The sequence below is a fragment of the Neophocaena asiaeorientalis genome, unplaced genomic scaffold (assembly GCF_003031525.2).
Source record: "Neophocaena asiaeorientalis asiaeorientalis breed wild unplaced genomic scaffold, Neophocaena_asiaeorientalis_V1.1 scaffold59, whole genome shotgun sequence".
Classification (NCBI taxonomy): domain Eukaryota; kingdom Metazoa; phylum Chordata; class Mammalia; order Artiodactyla; family Phocoenidae; genus Neophocaena; species Neophocaena asiaeorientalis.
Window position 1 is genome coordinate 5,551,580 of NW_020174268.1, and position 23,558 is coordinate 5,575,137.

Here is a 23,558-nt window from a genome sequence, read left to right on the forward strand (position 1 = left end):
AGTGAAGTACCATCTTGATTCTGTCTCGGGCAATGGTACCAGCATCCTCAGTGACTTAGGCTCAGAACTTCAGGGTCATCTTTGACTTCTCCCTCCTCATGTATCTCTTTCTTCAGAACATCCGCTTGACGAATAACAGCAATTCTTTCTTTGTAGTGCCTCCCATTTGCCACACCCTCAGCAAGCACACCCATACCTGGACCAACACAACGCTTAGGTCTCCCTGCCTCAGACTTTCTCTTCCGACCTAAATCGCTGGCAGGTTAATGATCCTCCTGAAACACCATTGTCGTCACTACATTCAAACCTTCGTTGACTTCCCATAAGGCAAAAATCCAGACACATGGCCTTAAGGCATTCCCTAATTTGCCTTCCATCTATGTCCAGCGTTCTCTCAAATCACCTTTGCCCACACACTCTCTGTTCCAATCAACAGATGTACTCACTGCCCCTCAATGTCATTATGCACAAAGTCCTTGGTCAGGAATGTTCTTTCACACTTTGGGAGACCACTTACAATGACAGCCTCTCTTTTCCCTGATAACGTTCCATGAAAAATGTAACTGACTGGAACACAATTGTGTCCTTCTATGCTAAACTACTCAACATCAGGAAATCAAAATAACTTCATTCCTACATTCACTTCTGAAATGTTTACCATTAGCCTCCAGGAGAGGGGAACAGCCTTTGCCATTCATTAGAGGAGGTGGGACACTGCTTCCACAGCACAGGGGTTAAGGATGCAGAAAAGCTGGGAAAGCTGGCCCTCCCTGAGCATGGCCTTGGGGCATTTACCTGGAGCACCCAGTGCCATGCGGGAAGTCAGGGGTGGGGCTGAGGCTTGGCTGACTGCAGCAGCTGCTAGAGCAACCGAGAATGGAGAAGGTTTAGAGGGAACCTTCAGGTCTCAGCTTGGGACTCGACCATCAGCCAAGGCGCCCTGCCTTTGCCTGAGGTCATCTGTCCTTACATCTGATTCACACCAAGAAGCAAATGTGGAAGATCAGATTTTCCAGTCATACATGCAACAGACAATGACTATAAGCTGAGCTAACCTTTACTGTCAGGATGTCTGGCATATTTCACACTTTATTTTGTAGCCATTCTTAATGGAAAAAAATTACTATATGTTCATAATAAATAGGTTTGGTGTCACCTCGACGGAATGATCTGCAACAATGGCACAGCTTAATGTCTGAGAAGTACTAGACATGAAACAGCAGAGACTGAGACAGAATGCAAAACAGAAAGCGAGGAAAGAAAAAAGGTAATTTGTGAGGGAGGAGAATAATGGAGAAGAAATCATGATTATAAAAAGACCAGAGCACTGTTTCCCAATCCTGGTTCTGTAAGAGGCCAACACATGATTAATGACCTCAAGAAGTCACAAAATTCACAAAAATTCAAGGCAAAGTTAGTTTTAGATCAATCTAACTTAAACTGTGTTTTTAGGGAACTTTAAAGACATGCTGGTAAATCAAAGTACTGAAAATTCAGAAAGACTGGGAATGACTGGGTTAGAGAAGAGAATCATTTTAATTATTAAAATCACTTCTATGTGAACATAAACAGTGTTAGCATTCCTCACCATAAATAGACTTAATCAGGTTTTTCTTGGGTTGCTGTTTGAGCAAATAATTCCACGTAGACAAATTTCCCCTTTCTGCTTCTATGAACACGTAACCAAGACCTGACGACCCACCCCGCCCCAAGTTCAATCCTGTTCGTTCTGATTAGCCAAGCCTCCCCGTGATGGGCCCCAAGAGTCAGGAGTTCCCGAGAGATGAGTCATAACATATCTGCAAAGTTTCAGTCACTGAAAAGGGCGGGTAGGTGCCGAACAAGTCCCAGCAAACCTATAGGTTCCTCCCTTGCAATATTTGTGCGATGGAGAGCCTGCAAGCTCAGCAACCACCACCTAAAATTCAAGCACGGAAAACTGAGAAAAGCGGGAGCATCTCATTCAAAACATGCACCCGTGACATCCGTAGCCAAAATTGTGTTTACGTGGACAAGACCAAGTGTGCAAGTATTTAGCTATTTCTACTTTTTTTTACATATATAATTCAAAAAAATGTTTTGAGTTATGAAGTTTTTGAAAAAGACAGAAAGCAATAGATAACTCTCCAGTGCCACGTGCCCTGACACTCACATAACTTCCGGGCCCAGCTTCTCTGCCTCTTTTGCTCTTTCCCACTGAGCCGCCCTACAGTCTGTCTGTCCCAGCGTTGACCATAGTCAGGAGACCTGGCACTCACTCCGGGACTGTCAGGACCAGCGGCGCAAGGTGGGGCGCGTCGCTGGTGGGCAGACGGCAGCGGACTCTGTGAGTCCAAATAGAGGAGTTCAGTTTATTTTAAATGTGGCAGCACGAGAAAAATGGTAAAGTGCCATACAGATAGTCCGTTTTTATACCCATGTTACCTCTGATCCTTTAACACTTCTTTGCTATTTTGTCTAAATACCAGAAGTCCCCACTGACTGGATTTGCTAGCTGGAGGCATTTTTGTGATTATTCAAAGTCTCAAGACTGTCTCTTCTCTTTTTACTGAGTGGCTCTGAACCACCTTTAAGAGAAATGAAAGTAACATGGCTGCTTGCATCTCCTGTGTGCCTGCCAGCTCGTGACCTTCATTAGCTTTCCTCTTCCCCAATTCTTAAGGAGTCTAGGGTCTTACTCTAAGATATGGGGGAAAAAAAGGTTCTTTAACCAATTTAACATAGGTTAAATAAAAGTAGCCAGGTTCACAATACTCAAATGAAAATCAAGGGAGCTGAAAATGACCATTTGGTTCTTCATTTTCATTCCTAAATATTCCAGTAGAAACATATAAAAGAACTGCTACAAATGCAAAATAATTTATCCATATATTTACTTAAAATCAGATATAGCAAAAATTAATATGTAAACTAAAAATGAAAACAGCAATATTAATTTCCACAATGATTTCAACCCTGGCCTAATATAACAGATAATAAAATGTTCTTGTTCTGTGCTCCTGGGTCAAGCAATGAAGAGTGAAAAGGCAGTGATATAGCCATGTTTGAGAAATTTCAAGAGACTTTCAAAAACAGTAGGATAATCTGGGGGAAAACTCTGGATATGCTACTCACTTAATACAACAAGTGCACACAACTCAGTTTTAACTTTTTAACCATTTTGCTCTGCTTCACAGTGATAGCCTGGGAGTTGAAGTAATGAAACAGCCCTATTCCAACTGGCAAATTGTATAAGTAGCTGCCCCCATCTGAGATACTTTCATCCTCCTAAACAATAGAAGATAGACCTCCAGTGTTATCAACTTCTTCTTAAGAATGTGAAATAGAAAACAATGAGAATGGGGGGGGAAAGGTCTTTTTTGAGCGAGAAGAATAATGCGGAAAAGCTGTTGGAGGTTTAGTCATTGTCGTTTGTGTAAAGTAGCTGTTGGAAGTATAGATGAAATACGGGTATGTGAAAACAAAATATTTAACATCAATCAACTTGCCCCAAAATTCTAAAGCCAATTTTAAAAAGGAATGAATGGTCTTGTTCAAGAATATTCTAATACTAGCAGTCAATTGCCCATAATTCTATACAATGCCTAAGTTTAGTTTAATCACGAAAGAACACTGAACTTATTTTGAAAATGCACATATTACCTGTCCTTTTCCACAACAACAGGAGTAGGGTAGGACTGGTTACTTTTATTGCCAGTGCCCAACTGGCCATAAGAATTTGCGCCCCAAGCGTACACTTGACCTTCATCTGTTAATACTAACGTGTGTGCATAGCCACAGGCAACCTGGAAAGAGAAAAACCAAATCCACTCAGGCCTGAAAACGGAAAGAAACATGTTTCACAAGATAGGTTAATATTCAAAAAATGGAAAAAAAAAAAAAGGGAAGAGGCAGTCTGCCAGAGAGGCAGGCATTAGGTTAACCAACATCCCTCCAGGTCTAGCTTAGGCCCCGTGTGTGGTGAAAACTGCAGTGAGATCAACATGAGTCCTTCAGTGACAAAGCGTCCAGTTTATTCACCTTTAATACGGCATTCATTATGCTCACAGAGATCAAGGGGTGTGAAGTGAATAAGAAATAGACACTTATATTTTTTAAGAATTATTTTGTCCTTTTATTATAAAAGTAAAAGATGTTCAATGTGAAAAAAACATAGGAAAGTATAATTATGAAAGTCATCTCAAGATCAGGATTTTTTTCTATTTATATATAAATATAGAGATATGCACTGATAGCTTTTTTTAAAAGTGATCATATCTGTATAAGTAGTTCTGTATCTTTCTTTTTACTTAACATTGCATATAGCATTATTTCCCTACCATTAAAAATCCTTTGTAAGCATCATCTCTGTTAATATAAATTTAGTATTGATATTCATTTATTTGACCATTAACTTACTGTTTGATTAGGTAAATTGTGCTACTATTATTTGTTATCAATTTTTTTCTTTCTTTTTTTTTTTTTGCTATATCTTTACTACACCTTCTGCAAGTCACTTTCTCTTTGGTTCCTTAGGATAATGCCCTAAATTTAAGTAGAATTACAGATCAAAGGGTATGAATATTTTTAAGGCTCCTGATACATACTGCCAAAGTTTCCTTGGAAAAGTTGATAAAAATTTACATCCCAACAGCTATGTATGAGAGTGCACTGGAAATATAAAATTTCTGATAAACATCTACAACTAAATTCAGGAAAAGAGCTTTAACCTTTACTTCAGTCAAGATAGCCAAGCAGCTTACCTTTTCATCCTGCTAAGACAACTGAGTTTTTAGTACATTGGTATCCTTGCCCCTGTAGCCTTAAAAACAGGCAGCATGTGAAGCAACAGTGGACATACCCGCTGGACACGAATGCCTTGCAAAGCTGCTACCCTACAGGGGGTTGGCTGGTTGCCGCTGCTGCCGAGTCCCAGCTGCCCGTTTCCATTGTAACCCCAGACATAGACCTGAGAGAAGATGAGAGACTCAATGCCCACGAAAGATGAAAAGCAGCATTCCATGTCAGTATGACACTGAGAAGGTAGACAGGCTTTTTTAAGCGACACAGAAAATAACTTTCTTACCTCCCCAGTGTTCACCACTGCCATCGAGCACATCTGTCCACAGGCTATGTTCACAACTACTTTATTCTGTAAGCAGCCAGTGACTCTTCGAGGGATCGGCTGATTAGCTGTTGATCCAGACCCTACCTGCCCGGAGTTATTGTAACCCCAGGCAAATACCTATTTGAAAGAAGAGATCAATAAATGAAACACACTAATATATAAAGTGTCTCAATTGGCACTTACGGTGCCTCATCTTTGCCCTCAAAGTGCTTGATAACCATAAATGCTCACAACACAGGCAGGGAAGTTTCCATAGAACGCATTCTTACAAAATGTATTACTTTATTTTTTTTTTAAGATTTTTTTGATGTGGACCATTTTTAAAGTCTTCATTGAATTTGTTATAATACTGCTTCTGTTTTATGTTTTGGTTTTTTGGCCACGAGGCACGTGGGATCTTAGCGCCCTGACCAGGGATCAAACCCGCACCTGCTGCATTGGAAGGCAAAGTCTTAACCACTGGACCGCCCAGGAAGTCCCAAAGCATATTACTTTATAAAATTTGGTTACTGGCATTACCTACACAAACAGCAATGATTATAATCAAATATCATATAATCCTTATAAAAATATCTACTTTGCTTCAGCCATATTTTCCAGCATTTGGGGATTTTTCTCTTTGCAAATAATCCCCTTGAGTATAGCAACATAGAAGTAACAATACATCCTTTTAAATTTTGCAGTTATAGAAATCCTTACTACACACTTCATAATATAAACACCATGACTATGAACTGCTAACAAGAGTAAGACTGAATTTGAGGTAGGTGGTTATTTTAATCAAATGATCATATTTCCAGGACTGCTACAGGAATCTATATAATGTACTGAAATTAAAATCTTATTGAAATCTTATGATCAGTGGGATTTATGCTGACTATTCTCACCTCTCCATCAGATGTTAGCACCAAAGAATGGTAAGACCCACAGGCCACTTCAATGACTTGTTTGTTTGACAAATTAGTAGAGATATGACAGGGCACTAGACCATGATTAGTTGTCCCATTGCCCAGCTGACTGTAACCATTGTGACCCCAGGTAAAGACTTCTCCTTCTGAAATAAAAAGAAACATAACCAACTTTCAAAACATCTATTCTTATATGAAAATATATATATTACACATTTCCACAAATGGAAACTAAAACTTCATATGCAAAAGCTAATCAACTTCCCTATTCCACAAAACTCATTTTATAAAAGAATACATTTGGAAAGTTTAACTACATTCTACCTCAAAGCAACAAGATGAAATTTAAATGGATTCAGTTATAATAGCTAGAAGATAGGTTTTTAATAAACAACAGAGAAAAGGCTGCTAAGAGTAAGAGAAAAAAAAAAAACAGATTGAAATTAGACCGTAAGGTCATGAAACTTCTCTGAACCTTAATTTCCTTATCTACAAAATGATCTCCAAGTTAATTTTTTGAATCTTTGTTATATTACTTATTGTGCAGTACAATACATATTCAGAAAGGTTCTTAAACTGTATACACACAGTTTTATAAATAATTGCGAAGTACACATCCATGTACTACCACTCAGGTCAAGAAATACAATCTTATGATCACCCCAAAAGCCCCCCACATATACATCCTGAATAACAGGATTTAGTCTTTCTTGGTTTTGAACTTAACATAAATGGAGTAATACAGTATATACGCCTTTCATCTGTATTTTTCTACCCTATTGTCTCTTTGTGCGACATTCCAGGTAATTTCTTCTGATCTACCTTCCAGTTTATTAATTTTCTCTTGCTGTGTTCAAACTGCTGCAAAACTTGTCCACTGATTTTTTCATTTTGATAATTATATTGTTCGTTTGGTTCTCTTTCAAGTCTTCTATGACCTCTTCAGGTATCTTCAAGCTCATTTTTTATTTTTTCAAACATAATAAATACAGCCATCTTATAAGTGGTATCTGGTAATTCTAGTATCTGATATTTAGTAGTGGTTTTTTGCTGTCTTTTTTGCAGGTTCTTATTCAGGGTGCCTTGTTTCCTTGTACCTGGTTATCTTTGACTATGTGCTACTAATTGCCATTGAAAAATTATTTTTCGATGGCATTATATTCCTTCAGGCCTAGAATGAAGGTACTTTCGTCTAGAAAGAATTTGCATTAACTTCTCTCATGTTCTTAAGGCACTTTAAAGGTACCTCTTTGATAAATCCAAGGCTTGAGATTTCTTGGACCATCCAATCTAAGGTGAATTGGAATACAAATCCATGGATACAATACCTCAGGGAGAGGTTTTCTTTCTTTTTTTCTCCTTGCTTTGCTCAGAGCCAAGGAATTCTTCTGTTGAGTCCCTTAGAGATGAAAGTACTGACTCATCCTTGCCCTGAGAATGTAGCCCTTTGTGGTCCCAGCCTAACATGTGAGGTCTTTGACTTGTGACCCCTTCACCTCATAAGTAACATCAGACCCAACACTCTTTTAAGTGCATAGGCAGATGGCTTTAAGGCAAAATTAGCTTCAAGGTCCCCTCTAACTTCTTAGTTCATACTTTCTCTTAAATATATTTGGTCTAATAATTCCTTTCTGCCTTATCAGTGTTTTGATGCTTTTAGAAAATTTTTAAAGTATATTTTATATAGAATTTATATTTGTTTTCAGTGCAGAAATGGTCTGAATAATCCAGCCTGCTACTACTGGCAACCAAAAATCCCTAAACCTTATTTTTAAAATGTGAAATATACGAGAGTATTTATAAAATTTATTTTCCATTTAAAGAACACTAATAAAATGAATACCCAGCTTGAGGGAAACTCTAAGGTATGTTTTAATTATGTTGTCTTACAAGTCTGAATGCATGAAACAGCCATGAGAATATTTAATTCTTTATACTACTAATACCAGCTAGAGCCGTCAGTCACTGTTTAAAGTCCGGATCACAGAACGCTAACAGTTAGAGGGGATCTTGGAATCTAGCTTTCATTGCTCTTCTCATAGATCAAGAATCTCAAGTTCAAAAAGTCCTGAGTGAGTTCAGCATTCTAATGCAAAATAATTACACATATCAACAAAAGGAGTTCACTGGGCTTATCGCACTGTCATTCTTACACCCAAAGTGCCAGTAACTGCTAGATTCCATCTGCTACATTATCTTACTTTGATATTGATATTGATATTACATATTGTCCAAAGCACAGTCAAGTTCCCAGGGCAGAGGCAGAAAGCCAATCAAAAAGTATGTTCTCAGTGTAAGGGGTGGTCCTAGTCTTGTTTCTCAACAAAGAAAGCTATGGCTAAAATTCCACCCTGTGTTCCTAGGTTACCTGCTGTTGCAAGGACAACATGTGGACCACTCCCATAGCTGAGGCAGGCAATTTTTTTGCCACTTAAAGAATCCAGTCTCCGAGGTTCAATGGTGCTCTGGACATCACCTAATCCCAAACAGCCACAGCAGTTTGTGCCAAGCACAAAAATCTGTGGGAAAAACCAGAGTTAGTTCAAGCAGTTCTATTTCTGACAAACCTGTACATTCAAACAGGCACAGTTCCCCTAGAGAAACTGCTTCATTATTTAATAAATAAGAATCTACTCTCCGTGCATTTTTTTTACCTTAATTCCTTCCTTAGTTCCCCCAAGATCTTCAATTCAGCAAATCCATTACTGAAAATGTAATTTTTTCTTCAACATTACCTCATCATTTACTGTAGTATATAAAACTTCATTGCCAGCACTGCCAAAGACACAGGCCTGACGGACTAACTGCAGTTCTTCCTCAGAACAAAGGGAGAAAATTGGCCACTTTCCCACATCTAACATCTTCAAAGATGACAGAGTAGCCTGTACTGGCTGAAAAAGAATTTAAAAAACAAGTAAATAAAATAAATCTATATATATATTGACTAATAATAAAAAATACATTTTCTTTGCCCCCTTCATTTCTGTAGAAGAGTTAGCATTGGTTTGAGGAGGAACAAACCCCATCTATTTTGGGAACTGCCTTTACAAGCTTGACTGCTTCAGGACCGCTCTCACTGCAACCAAGAGCCAGAGGTCCTGGATGGAATCAGATCTCACCTATTAATTTTCCTCAAGGACACGAGAATCATACAAGGCTGAACTCTGGGGAGGTGAATGTCTGGCAAGCACTTTCAGTGTCGGTTATATCTTAAATGTAGCTCTGGAAACTAAGCTGCTTGCCAAAGCAGGAAAAAAGGGAGAAGACTGCTGTTTCATCTGCTGCCCAAGTCTTAGCAAAACAAGTCCTTGGGAAAGAACAATGCCAAAGGTGATACCAAGGAAAAAGTCCAGAAGGTTTCAGTTCATGGGTCAGTTCTGACCATTCAGTTTGAGCAACTGGTGGGTTCCCTCATCCCCCCACTCAGGTTTGGGGATTGGTAGGACGAAAACACCCAGAAAGGACATGTATTCGTTTGCTACAACTGCTGTAACAAAGTACCACAAATTGAGTGGCTTAAACAACAGAACTTTATCTTCTCACAGTTCTGGAGGCTAGAAGTTCAGAGTCAAGGTATCAGCTGGTCTGGTTCTTCCTAAGGGTTGTAAGGGGAAGATCTGTCAGGCCTCTCCCCTCGGCCCAATTCTCCCTGTGTCTCTCACATCATCTTCCCCCACATGCGTCTGTCTCTGTGTCTCAATTTCCCCTTTTTTATAAGGATACGAGCCATGCTGGATTAGGTCACCCTCATGACCTCATCTTAACTAAACGATCTGCATCTGCAGTGACCCCATTTCCAAAAAAGGTCACCTTCAAAAATAATGGGGTATCTCAGTCAATTTGCTAAACCAAAACACCATAGACTGGGTGGATTATAAACAACAAAAATTTATTTTTTATAGTGTTCTGGAGGCTGGGAAGTCCGAGCTCAAGGTGCCAGCATGATCATGTTCTGATGAAGGCGCCCTTCCTGGTTCAGAGCCAGAGCCTTCTCACTGTGTCCTCTCGTGCTGGAAAGCGCGAGGGATCTCTCTGGAGCCCCTTTAATAAAACACTAATCCCATTCATGAGGTTTCTCCCCTCAGGACTTAAAACAATTCTTGAAGGCCCCACCTTCTAATACCATCACCTTTGGGGGTTAGGATTTCAACATATGAATTTGGGGGGGATACAATCAAACCCACAACAGGATGCATTAAGATCATGAGCATCTGCACTCCCATAAGAGCATTCAATGTGGACATGATAAAGCTGTTTTTATTTATTTATTTATGGCTGCATTGGGTCTTCGTTGCTGTGCACAGCGAGCGGGGGCTACTATTATTCGTTGCAGCGCATGGGCTTCTTATTGCATTGGCTTTTCTTGTTGCGGAGCATGGGCTCTAGGCGCGTGGGCTTCAGCAGTTGTGGCACACAGGCTCCGTAGTTGTGGTGCACGGGCTTAGTTGCTCCGCAGCATGTGGGATCTTCCTGGCCCAAGGATGGAACCTATGTCCCCCTGCATTGGCAGGCAGATTGTTAACCACTGCATCACCAGGCAAGTCCCTGGTGTTTTAAACAGATAAAGCTGTTTTAAAGAGAGCTTTTACTTATTTGCTACACTGGAAACATTTTTACTTACATACTTTTCAACTTCCAAACATTTTTAAGATTATAATAAGATGCATAAGTAGCCAACATGCCTATCAAATGCCATGTCTAGCCATTTCCCTCAATAATCGCCAAACTCTAGCTTAATTTAAAGGAACAAAGGATTTTCTAAGCCCTATCTTTCCCATCAGATATTAAATCAGTCTTACCAGATATATGTCTAGTAGAGAGCAGATCAGACTAGCTACTTGTTTTAGAAAGGATATTTGTGCTTTCCACCTTAGGAGTCAGGGGAAAAAATTATTTATTTATCCATTCATTCATTCATTCATTTATAGGACTTGGCTCACAAGATTATGGAGGCTCAGAAGTCCTATGTTTGCATTTATAAACTGGAGACCTAGGAAAGCTGGTGGAATAATTCAATCCGAATCCAAAGGCCTGAAAACCAGAGGAGACAATGATGTAAATCCCAGTCTGAGGGCAGAGGATGAAATGAGACGTCCCAGGTAAATCAGCGAAGCAGGAAAAAAGGGATGAATTCTTCCTTCCTCTGCCTTTTGTTCCAACCAGGTTCTCAACAGATTGGATGATGCCCACCCACACCAGGAAGAGCCCACCCATTTACTGCGTCCACCAGTTCCAGTGCTATTCTCATCTGGAAGCACCCTCACAGACACACCCAGAGACGATGTTTAACCTGGGCACTGGGGGCCCACTCAAGCTGACATGTAAAGTTAACTGTGTGAAGACACACAGTGAAGATGGAGGCAGAGGCTGGAGTGATGCAGCTATATGTGCCGGAACACCAAGGGTGCCAGGAGCCCCCAGAAGCTGCAGGCTTCTTCCCTCAAGCCTTCAGAGAGCGTGGCCCTGCGGACACCTTGATTTCAGACTTCTGGCCTCCAGAACTGTCAGAGAATAGATTTCTGTTGTTTTAAACCACCTGGTTTGTGGTACTTCATCAGGGCAGAAACTAATACTAAGAAACTAACACAGAGGGGAAGCAGTTTGTCACTGCTTACAGCATCACCCTCAGTGAGTGGCATAGCCTGAACCAGGGGAAGCTCCCCTAATGCCCGATCGGGCCACTTCCCCCCATGACACCACCAAACTGTAAGACCCTGCCTGGAGAATGATGTTTTCTCTTATCTTTTGGGCAGCACCTAAGGCCACTGTGGGGCTAATGACAGAATCTTGTTCTGTTACCTTTTAGTCTAAGCTTCTACTTTAAATTACCCACCTCCTTATATTATGAAGGAATCTTACTTTCTGTGAGGTGTTCATTTTAATATTTTTTTTCTGATTTAAGTCTGTAATTTTCAGAAAGAACAATGTTTGGGATGTGGCATCAAATATTTCATGTAGACGTGCTAACGTGCCAGTTAAGAGTTCTTACATAGTATTTCTAATCTTCACAAGTGTAGGACATACACATTGCTATCCTCATTTTACATATGAGGAACCTGAGGGCCCGAGACACTGAGAAATATTCCAAGATCACCAGCTTCTCAGCGGGTAAGCCAGATTTCTTTCCACAAATCATCTGTTGCTAAGTAAAAAGTTCACATAAAAAGTGATAACTCCTGGGCTTCCCTGGTGGCGCAGTGGTTGAGAGTCCGCCTGCCGATGCAGGGGACCTGGGTTCGTGCCCTGGTCCGGGAGGATCCCACATGCCGTGGAGCGGCTGGGCCCGTGAGCCATGGCCGCGGAGCCTGTGCTCCGCAACGGGAGAGGCCACAACAGTGAGAGGCCCGCGTACCGCAAAAAAAAAAAAGTGATAACTCCTGGCAGGCCTAGTGTTTGCTTGCATTTGTAGGGCTTTGGCTGTTGTGCTCATGAAGTCCTTAATGAACAGGGCAGTAATGCCCACTGTGGGTTGTCTTCCTTCATGGAGCTCACAATTTAATAGAAAACAAATAATTCCAATATAACCTAAATACAACAGGTGTGAATACACTGCTTTTTAAATCTCTGCCAGAAGGCTGGCTACTGGAGGTTAGTCATCAAAAATTCATGTTTCTAAGTCTGTGGGGAAACTTCTTCATAGGGAACCAATGACTTCATTTATGAAATGCACATGTTTATACTTTTTTGAAGTAAATATTTAATATCAGTCTCCAGGAATTGAGTATCTTCTCTCACAGAAGAAAAATACATTCTTCTGTCTGGCATAATCTTGAGCATATATAGTTATACACATTGTACATACTGTATACATATGTACATATATAGCATACATGTATACTCTGTATATATATATATACATTGTATATAGTAAGAGTGTACATAATATAAGGATGCACACACTTTAGGAGCCTCAGTCACACCACAGCCAGCCTGCATGACAGCAGGCATCTCCGCAGAAGGCACCCAACTACCTCTGGGCCCAACTATTAAGTAAGGGACTGGCTGAGCAGAAGCCAAGAGTGGGCAATAAAAAAACTGTAGGGGAAAAAAAGCACTACCAGGGAGCAAGAGCTCGGCAATATACGTCATCAAGGTCGTGTCCCAGGAATCTGCATCCTAGCTTGGAGCCTCCTTCCTGCACCTGTCACCAGCATAGGTGAGAATTAACCCCAGGCCAGCTTACCTTCACTGCTTTGCTCACATCCAAGCCACCTCTCTCATCTTTCACTGGCATCTGTTTGGGAAATGCAAAGCGTAAAATTTTTTAATATTAGCTCAAGGAAAACATAATTAAGGAAATACATCTCCATAAAGTTAGAGACCAAGATGCATTTTATCGTTGCTTTGAGTGTGTGCTCCCCGTATTAACTCTGCTTCTCCATCCATATGAAGAACCAAGTGGATTATGATACTTCATTTAACTATGGACAACTATTAAGTTGTCACAGTTCAATTTAAAATACCGCATATAAAAACAGAATTAAAATTACATGTTGGGCATGCCTAGCAAAAAAAAAAAAAAATTCTTAAAGAACAGCCGCCAACACCTCATGTTTTGAGAATTTCCGGGCAGCACAACACCATGTAATAAAGTAATTTCTTTGCTAATTCCATGAGTTTTTTATTTTACAAAATCTGTGCCCAGAAGAAAAATAATGAAATTTTCTATGAACATTCTATAAGACTTTCAGGTTCTATACATTGCTTTTGTAAGCTACTTTCCTACAGGAGCTCACAAATGAGCACTTCAAGTCAGCACGCGGCGATACTACAGTTCAGCTCAGAAGCTGTGCTGTTTCTGTACACTACGCTGGCTGTGACGATGATTTACGTCGTTTACTGAATTTTGACCGTATTTTATTTTTTTTAAAAGTGGAAAACAGAAAAATGAAAGTGAATGGTGGCAGTTAATATTAAGCTGTCAGCAGTGAAGAGCAGATATTTCGTAAATTTCATAAAAATCAACACGAGATAGAGGTTGATGCGCATGCTGAAAGATGTGAAACTTTTAACATCACTTGGACACTGACCGGACTTAAGCTGGCTGACTGTAATATTCAGATGTGATGGAAACGAAATAAAGAATATCTGCGATGAATTAAGAACATGTCATCTAAGATTAAGTATTTTGTCATTTTTTTAAAAGCTCTGGCATTGGAGCAAACATTGTTCAACTCAGACCCTTTTGCAGGACAGCATTTTCTGTGAAAGTAGGGGTGGTGTGGCTCCTCATCCAGCTCAAACGTCACCGCCTCTGGGGACCCTTTCTCTACTCCTCACACAATCCCCAGAGTCCCCTGCTGGTCCCTCTGGCATTCTCTACACCCATAATAGTGATGGGCCAGCCTCTCAGTCACTATACTGAGAGCCCCTCAAAGACAGACACTATCTCATTGATCTTCCTATTGGATGACCAATAGAGGTTGGATGAAGTATGTTTTATGTGACAGAAAATATATGCTCCAAGGGCATGATTTTTCTAACCTTGACACTTTTTCCATAGAGAAGGAAAAGTTCTTCTTCCATATGGTCTTCCATGGTCCTGTGCAGTCCTTGGGGAAAAAGTATGTGGTAAAATCAAGATCCCGTATGTCGAGTGAAACTGGGCAGGTTAAAATTACTTTACTTCTAATTAACAGAGAAAATAAGCTAAGCTCAAATATGGTGAAGGAAAATAAGGGAATTAAGTTTGGGGCATGGGAGTTAACAGCTGTAAAACCCAGAAGGTGTTTTAACTGTTGTTCTCCCATGAGAATCTTCCTGCTGAGGTGTGGAAAAATAATCCCAAGATAATAAACCTATATTCTTAAATCTATTAGGGAGTGAGCAGAAAACTCTCATTTCAGAGTTGACTTCCTATAGATAGGAAAAAATAAACTTTAGACCCTGGTCAAATTTCCCCTGGGATTGGAAAGTTCCAAATCACTGTGAAGAGGAGACTTATCAATCCTCAGCTCCACTGAAGAGCGTATGATTTGCTAAGGGGGAGGGAGGGGGGAATGAATGAACAGAATAAAAGGATGAAAGAATGAATGAACACATGTGACTTGTTATCTTAACAAAAAATCTGAAACAACAGCCATCAAGTATGTAGCTATAGCACTGAATGTGCTTGCCTTAATTAACCAGCTCCACAATGACTACCTTCTACCACATACAAGTAACAGCAGAAGCAGCCCTATCACATAATAGGCAGTATGTCTGGACTGTGGTTAAATCATTACACGGTTATCACTAAAAATAAATATGAATAAATATTCTCTCTCCCCTCAGAAGCAATTTAATGAAATCGTGTTTAATGATGTTGATATTCTGATTCATTAGGCTGGCTCCTATTTACTCACATACAACCCATATTTCAAATGCCTAACATCAGAACATTTTATCTAATACTACCTACAAGCAGTTAGAGCCTTGCAATAGATAAAAACAATAACCAAAATAAGGCTAAGTCTTAACAGTGTTCCTTATCAATGTTTTATATTCACTTGAGGATACTGGTAAAATTCTGTTTTCTTCAGCTGTAAAAGGTCTCTCAGCATATAAGGAATAATAAATAATATATTCAGAATAATTATTACTCAAACTATGGCAATTAATACAAATCATTATTTCTAATGTTTGGGAAAGATATGCTTGTTGTGAAAAGGATCACTTAGACTTTTCTCACTTATAAATTTCTAAAACTTGATCTGGTTGCCAACATGGAAAAATAATTTCATGCAGCAGCTACTCCTATATCATCTGTCTTCTCTATGAATTTTCAAGCTCTTTAGGGGAGAGGACCATGACTCATTCATTGCTATAACTACCACAACACATGGCTCAGAGCAGAACACAAGATATTCGTTGAAAGCATCTTCTGAATACAGCTTTTTGTAGATTGCAGAGAGCCTATATTGGGGATTCTTCTCTTTTTGGCCTCATCTTAACTGGAAATACCTTTTCCATACCTGCCCCAAGTTTAGTGGAATAAAAAGATAAGAGAGGGAAGAGAAGAAAGAGGAAGAGAAGAGAAAGTAGAAGAGTAGAGGAAGGGAATTCAAAGGCAAAAAAGGAAACAAACAAGAGAAGGAAAAGGGATCTAATTAGAGAAGTGACTGCCCCTCGCTGGACTTTAGGACCCCTTTGTGTCCCTAGCAGAAGGGAATTCTTGCTAATATGCTGAGATCACTGAACAGTAATCCTGGGGTTTGTTTTGTTTTGTTTCCCCACCCCATCCCTCTACCATTGTAGGTAATCAACTTCACTGGTTTCTGGTTTCTTCTTCTGTTTCCTTTTGCAAAAATAAGCAGACATATGTATGTGTTTTATTCCCCAGTTCTTTCTTGTACAAAATATAGCATACTTTACATACCCTTTTGCAAGCTTTTTTTTTTTCACCTAACAATGTATCCTGGAAAGCACTCTATATCAGCTAATAGAAATTTTTTAACACCTGCATACCTTGGGTTTTTAAGGAGAAAAATAAATAGCTCTTTTCAGTGTCTTTGATCAGTTTCAAGTAGAGTAACTCTTTAAAAATTAGAATGGTGAAAAGCAGGTCATTCCGTTTATTTGACTAATCAGGTTAAGACATAATTACATGTATGGCATATGAAAATTACCATATTCAAAGAAATAACATTCAGTAAAATTCAATTAACACTAAAGATAATATTAACATCATTTCATTTTTGTCAGTCAGAACGTCCTTGAAGATTTAAAAGTGATTCATGATTAATTACTATTATACCTGCATACTGTGAAGTATGTGAAAAAAATGATGTCAAAATCTGTAGCATTGTGGAAAATGGTTGGCTTTATTTATTTTTTTCCTTTTTGGCTGTGCTGCGCGGCTGGCTTGCGGGGATCTTAGTTCCCCGACCAGGGATTGAATCTGCAACCTCGGCAGTGAAATCACGGCGTTCTAACCACTGGATTGCCAGGGAATTCCCTGGTTGGCTTTTTTTTTAACATTATTCCAATGTGATACAAATAAAATAGAGAAAACTAGCTTTCCCAATTTGCACTACTTGAGGAATATAGTTTGTGGAATATATGTGAGGATTATAGTTATCTCATCCTGTTATATGTGATATCACCAGGCTATTATTATAGCAACGTTATAGTAATATATCAACATATACGTCTTAAAAATCCATAATATGCACATAGAATATCACATCCATGATGTGATAAAAGATGAATTCTAAATAACAGCAACAATAATAACAGTTAAAATAAACAGTTACCCGGTGCCAAGCACTAAGTGCCTTATGTGATCTCATTTAATCTTTACAATAGTCAAAAAGAAACAGATATAATCATTGCCTCTGTTTAATGGACATATTTCAATACTTTGACTAACAGTCACCAGTCAGTCAGGGTCAGAGCCAGGACTAATTCCAAAGTCCTTGCTCTTGGACCCTCCCCTGTAATGCAGGGATATTTTAAGTTTTCCTGTGTACATTCCAGATGGTTTTATTTTGTACTGACTGATTAAGAACATTCCCACCAAAAATGTTTATACCTGATTGTTTCTAAATTTCTGGAGCCCAGTATTCAGTCATCTTTAACCCTGTTCCTTCTAGATCCTTGTGAAGTTGTCGTCTAGGGTAAGGTAAATGTGACTGAAAATGGAAATACATAAATAAATTCTATTAGAGAACAAAAGAAAAGGACAAGAATATACCATCTTGAAACTTTAACAAGCCAGTATTTATCTCAGAAAAATACAGTTAAAAAATTGTATCAGCTCTATTTACTGTTAGAAAGTCAGCAGCAGAGGTGCTCAATTATAAAAAGAACTAATATTATAAAATATAACTTTCAGATATTATATTTTATAAGTTTTGGGAAAGGGCTTCAACAACTTGGACGCTGAAACTTACAAAACGACACTTAACGTTTAATCTATAGTATTTCAACATAAAAAAATGCAGGGGAAACCATTTGGAAAGGGAAAAACGCAAAATTTTCAAATTTTTGGAAGAAAGTATAGAATACATCTTTATGACCTCAGGGCAGGGAAAGATTTCTTAAATGAGACACACAAGCATAAACCACAAAGGAAAGACTGGTAAATTTTACATTAAAGATCAAAACTTTGGCATAATAAAAGACAAAATGAACAAAGGGAAAAACATGCCACAGAATGGGAGAAGATATTTTCAACATATATAACTGACACCTAATTAGTATCCATAATGTATAAAGAACACCTAAAAATTAGAACAAAAAAGGCAATCCAATTTAGAAATGGACAAAGGATACAGGCAATTCACAGAAGAAGAAATTAACAAACATATCCATGGAACTTATCATGGAAATGTAATCACAATCAGATAGATCTCACCAATCAGATCGGCAAAATTAAAGGGGATAATACATAGTGTTTGTGAGGATGAAGATCAGAAGGCACACTCATATAGCTAGAAGGAATGTAAACTGGTACAATCACTTTTAGAGCAAGTCAACAATATTTAGGTCAGAGCAGTGTCTTTCAATCTTTTTTGATACATATATGTACCTGAAACAAGAGTTTCACAAAATAATTCTTACCCTTCCTATACGAGATGCTAAGGGATATCCTCTTACCTATTTTTCTCTATTTTACATTATTCTATTCTACCCTACCCTATTTTGTCCTTTTCTATTTCATTTTTTCAATGTTGGCTTCAGCCCACTACGATGATTTCAAAATCATTAATAAGTCATGTCTTGTAGTTTAGAAAACAATGGCCTAGATGAGCTCTAGTGCATATACAAAATTGTTTGCAATAGCAAAAAACTAGAAATAGTGGATAGAATTGATCAACAGACTCCATCAACAGAATTTATAAACTGTGGAATGTGTATACCACACAGCAATTAAAATAAATTATCTAGAATCAACACAGATAAGTCTCCAAAACAATTCTGATCAAAAATCACTAAGTCACAGAATGATGCATATGATACACTATTTGATAAAGTTTTAAAACATGCAGAAAACAATACTATTTTAACGTGTAATGGATACTGACATACACATGGCTGGACTTTGATGGAAATGTTTCATAAGAAAGTTTTGATGGAGATAATGTCAAAGGCAAAATTTGCCATGTAATTCTATCAATGAATTGGTGTGATATGGCTTTTCCAATTAACAAGACAGTTTTCAAGATTTTAAGCTTAAGTTAATCATCTGAGTATGGGAGGATAAGGATAATTACCCAATATTAAGGAAAACAAAATTGTAGAATCAGAATACCACCATTCTAATACTGCCTTTACTGCGAACATAGGAATTCAATAGAGGCTTGATAATGACAACTCATAAACCACAATTTCTTTCACCGTCAGTAAAATAAAATTTTACCAACACCATAGGAAGATAATAAATAACACAGAAAAAGTACAGTATCTTAAATGCCATGGAAGAAAAATATGAAATAGAAAAAAGTGTATCAGAATGTGTTTTTTACTTCCTGTCTTAATCTGCTTACAAATTTCCCCCTTTTCTGCACAGGAGGGAGACCCAGGGTAGAGGCTGGCATTTGTATTGGGAAGCTCTTCTTCATGGTGAAAGTGTCATGGCATAAGATCATCCTATATGATACGTACTGTATGTTGCTTTATTATTTTTTTCCTTACATGTGTCTTGGGATACATAACTTGGCTCATATATATACTTAATTACATTAAAAAGTGCCTTGTGTTTTGAAAAGTAGTTTCTTATGCATTTCCTCATTTTGTTTCAATGTAATAAAAAGAACTATGTTATTATAGAGTCTTACTGTACTGATATTTGCCTTACAATATAAAAAGAAATGGGAGAATAGGTACCTTCTTCAGCCAGAAGCTCCTGGCACTGACCTCTGCCTTCAGAGGCTCCAAACTGGACACTCAAGAGCCAATGTTCCAAGTTTTTGCATGAGTAATTTTCTTTTTTCTTTTTTTTTCTGGCCATGCCATGCAGCATGCGGGATCTTAGCTCCCTACCCAGAGATTGAACCCATGCCCCCTGCAGTGGAAGCACAGAGTCCCAACCACTGGACCGTCAGGGACTTCCCACAAGAGTAATTTTCAAAACCAAATATGTATCAACTAAGGTAATCTTTTGCATGACATTTCCTATTTTGACTGTTTTTCTAAACTTGTAGAGTTCAGTAATTTATTTCCATATTATCCCTGTTTGGGACAGATAATTCGTTTTCGTACATCTTGTATTTTGAGAGTTTTCCCTATACTCTTAATAACTACACAGTTGAAGATCAGTGGACAAGACGACAGTCTTTCAGTAACTGAACAAGATAAACATGCCCATCCCTAATCCTCTTAAATAACAAATAATTCATTTCCCTGTACAAAGCATATAATAAGCAGTCTCTACATGTTATTAATGGTAAAGTAATCAGTATTAATCAGTGTGTCTGCTAATATGACAATGTGTTGTATTACTTGATAATACTTCTGACCTAAATGAGTTAAACTGATTATAGGACATTCATTTGCCTAATTCATTCAACAAATATTGACTTAGTGCCTGCAGCGGGCACTAAATTGAAAGCAAATACATAAAAAAAAAAAAAGAAGTAAGTTGGAGCAAAAGGATATCCAGCTGGTAGCTGACTGTGTCAATATTACCCCAACCCAGTAGTATGCAAGGGCCTTAAGAGCTAATAAACTAGATACACTGTATCTGAGAGAAGGTATTTTCCATGGAAATTGTTATCTTGCAATTAACTAGAAGCTTCTAAATGCTGGTATCTGTTTTCTAAAAGTGATCCCAGAAGGAAAAAAAAGAAGAATTTTTGCAGAGAAAGTCCAGTGTCATGTATGTTTTAAAATTCAACTTAACAGTATGAGGTCAAATCTAAAGCTATGCTTGAGACACATAATGTATAGAAAAGTTTTCTTGCAATACATAACTCAATGCTTTCAACAAATTCTCCCATCTGGGCAACACAGTTGATGATTCTTTTATAATCAAAGAAACAAGGCATGAAGGAAAACCAATGTCTTTTAGGACACCAGCATACAGTTTACAGTATCAGTGTGTTAACGAGCTCCAAACTAAGTACATGTCAGTGGGATAATGATGGTTCCCACCTATATGCTTAGCTGAGTCATTAAATGGTATGTCATCAGAAAGCTAGAAATAATATAAATAGGTATAAATGTAATATAAAATAATTAAACATGATCCCAATTATCGCTTGCAAAAAAGGATGATAGGCATAATTTACCTCCACTTGAATGAGCTGCCATAAGTCAATGACAAATAACAGTAAGATACCCTACACAGCTGCTAACTAAAGTGGGACAATTATAAACAGGATGGACAAAACTAAAAAACTAAAAGCCGAACTAAAACTAAAGCACAACCTCAGTGGGAATGGTATTGCCATATGTGTATGATAAACAGCAAACTGACTTATGAAACACAGAAACATAGTTGCTATTTTAATGATTTCACTGTACAAAGGTTTCCAAACTTCGCCAAGAGTGATGAAGTAGAGCTTTAATCCAAACCAAAGTTGCATTTAGTTTGAAAATATTACTGAGCTCATTAAAGTTGGTCTTTTCGGCCAAGTACAGCAAAAAGTGTCACTTTCAAATACGAAAAATAATCAACGTAAACTATACAAATATTTTTAGATTGTTATACTAGCAAAAATGAACTGATACTTGAGACATTTGTAAATCCATTTGAATTTTAGATTCTTATATATCTAGTACAATTTTTTTTAAAGCCCTTAACATGCCTATTAAATAGAATACTAACTGTTAACCATCTCTGCCCCACAATGTAAATATTCATTCAACATGGTAGCCCCTCTTGGCCTTGGCTCATTTCCATTTATGATTCAAACTGTTCAGTCAAATACATTCAGCGTAATACAGAACATATTATAATGGGGTCACAATTCATGATTTACTCACATACTGGTACTTGTCAATGTCTTGCATGGGGAGACAGAGGTACTATTGGGTTGGCCAAAAAGTTCGTTCGGGTTTTTCCATAGGATGTTACGGGAACACCCAAACGAACTTTTTGGCCAACCCAATAGATATGAGCTCAGGTTAGATTAGCAAAGCTGAAGACACATAGAAGACACACCCCAGTGTCACAGGCATGCTGAAAGAAACTACTACACCTTAAATTCCCTGGAGACTTTCACGTTAAGATGAAGTCACTGTGTGAATTAGACACATGTTCCTTCTGGATAATGAAAGCGACAAGGATCCTATCAGCCTTCCATTGAAGGACACTATGAATATCCCTTTCAGGGAGGCAAGCTATTTGCTCCTTTTAAGTAAGCATCCTCATTTAGCCTTCCATTTTCATGAACAGGAGTCCCTGATGCCACCCTGCAACCCTGATCATTCCATTCCATCATTCCATTCTCTTCCAAAGATATTCTCATATCTCTTTCCTGGTCAATTTTGATTTATAGTAAGTCAACTCCAGTAAACCTCAAAAGTAACAGCATCGGGGCTTCCCTGGTGGCGCAGTGGTTGAAGAGTCTGCCTGCCGACGCAGGGGACACGGGTTCGAGCCCTGGAAAAGAAAACCCAAAACAGCCAAAAAAAAAAAAAAATAAAAAAAAAAAAAAAAAAAAGTAACAGCATCTTAGGGGCATTTTAATTTCACTTTAACCACATGATAAAACCAAAATTAAATATGACAAACTGCTAAAGTCATAAGCAAATCCCATGGGTACTCTACATTTATAGTTTTAGATTAATAGCTTTTGATATTTAAACACAGTGTTTGTAATCCACTTAAGTAAAGGACCCAAAGGGAAAAACACTTCACTTTCCAAAATTGTTCCTATCAGCCTCTTTCACAAAGCATCCTTTAATTACGGAGTGCAATTTGGCTAGGCTTGTCTGGTTCATTCAGAAATCTCAAAGAGCAATAATTTTGTAACTTAAAGCATGACATCATACCAGGTGAATCTTCAACACAGTTCCAAATAAAGAAAATCAATAACCACTCTTAGAAAACAACTTCACTTAGTCATCCACAGTCAGAGGGACATTAAGAAGCAACTGCAAAGTGCAGTAAAACGTGAAGAAAATATACAGGTTATTTTTCAACCCATCTGTAGTATTCGTTTGGCCAGTCTTTTCCATTCAAGAGCCCAGTCTCTTCATTTGATTTGCTGCATTAAAGTAAAATTCTGAAAAATGTGAACTCTTTTTGGAAAAAATATTTTTTCACCTATATACTACAAAGGACAGTTACATTTGTCACAATGGACATGCTGTGGGGCCCCATGAAACACATAGCAGAGAATGGTAAAACAAACAAAGTTGTCCCAGAAAGATACTGAATTCTAAAAACCAGTTCTCCGTCATGAACATCATCTTCAGTTTATCCTTCAGACCCACCATAACCATGCTGTTTAAAATTGCAACGCACACCTGTACTCAGTCCCCTTTCTCTGCTCTCCTTTTTTCATTTTTTATGGCACTTATAATTTTCTAACCCAATAAATAATTAGTATGTTTACTGTTAATCATTCTTTGCTAGAATGTAAGCTCCAGAGGGAAGAGATCTTTGTCTATTT

General features: G+C 38.2%; 1 protein-coding gene across 5 annotated transcripts in view; it reads right to left on the reverse strand.

Moving 5' to 3' along the window:
- Positions 1–23,558, reverse strand: part of RCBTB2 (RCC1 and BTB domain containing protein 2) — a 38,222-nt gene that overhangs the window by 12,711 nt on the left and 1,953 nt on the right. For 2 of the 5 annotated variants that reach the window (XM_024755323.1, XM_024755324.1), the window contains exons 2-10: positions 17,528–17,627; positions 14,500–14,567; positions 13,199–13,249; positions 8,751–8,906; positions 8,384–8,534; positions 5,995–6,161; positions 5,066–5,224; positions 4,841–4,948; positions 3,643–3,785 (exon numbers count right to left, since the gene is read on the reverse strand). In XM_024755323.1, coding sequence (XP_024611091.1) covers positions 3,643–3,785; positions 4,841–4,948; positions 5,066–5,224; positions 5,995–6,161; positions 8,384–8,534; positions 8,751–8,906; positions 13,199–13,249; positions 14,500–14,553 — 989 coding nt within the window. In that variant the 5' untranslated portion in view covers positions 14,554–14,567; positions 17,528–17,627. The remainder of the gene's footprint in view (positions 1–3,642; positions 3,786–4,840; positions 4,949–5,065; positions 5,225–5,994; positions 6,162–8,383; positions 8,535–8,750; positions 8,907–13,198; positions 13,250–14,499; positions 14,568–17,527; positions 17,628–23,558) is intronic. The other 3 variants (XM_024755326.1, XM_024755325.1, XM_024755327.1) reach the window with 3 other exon arrangements.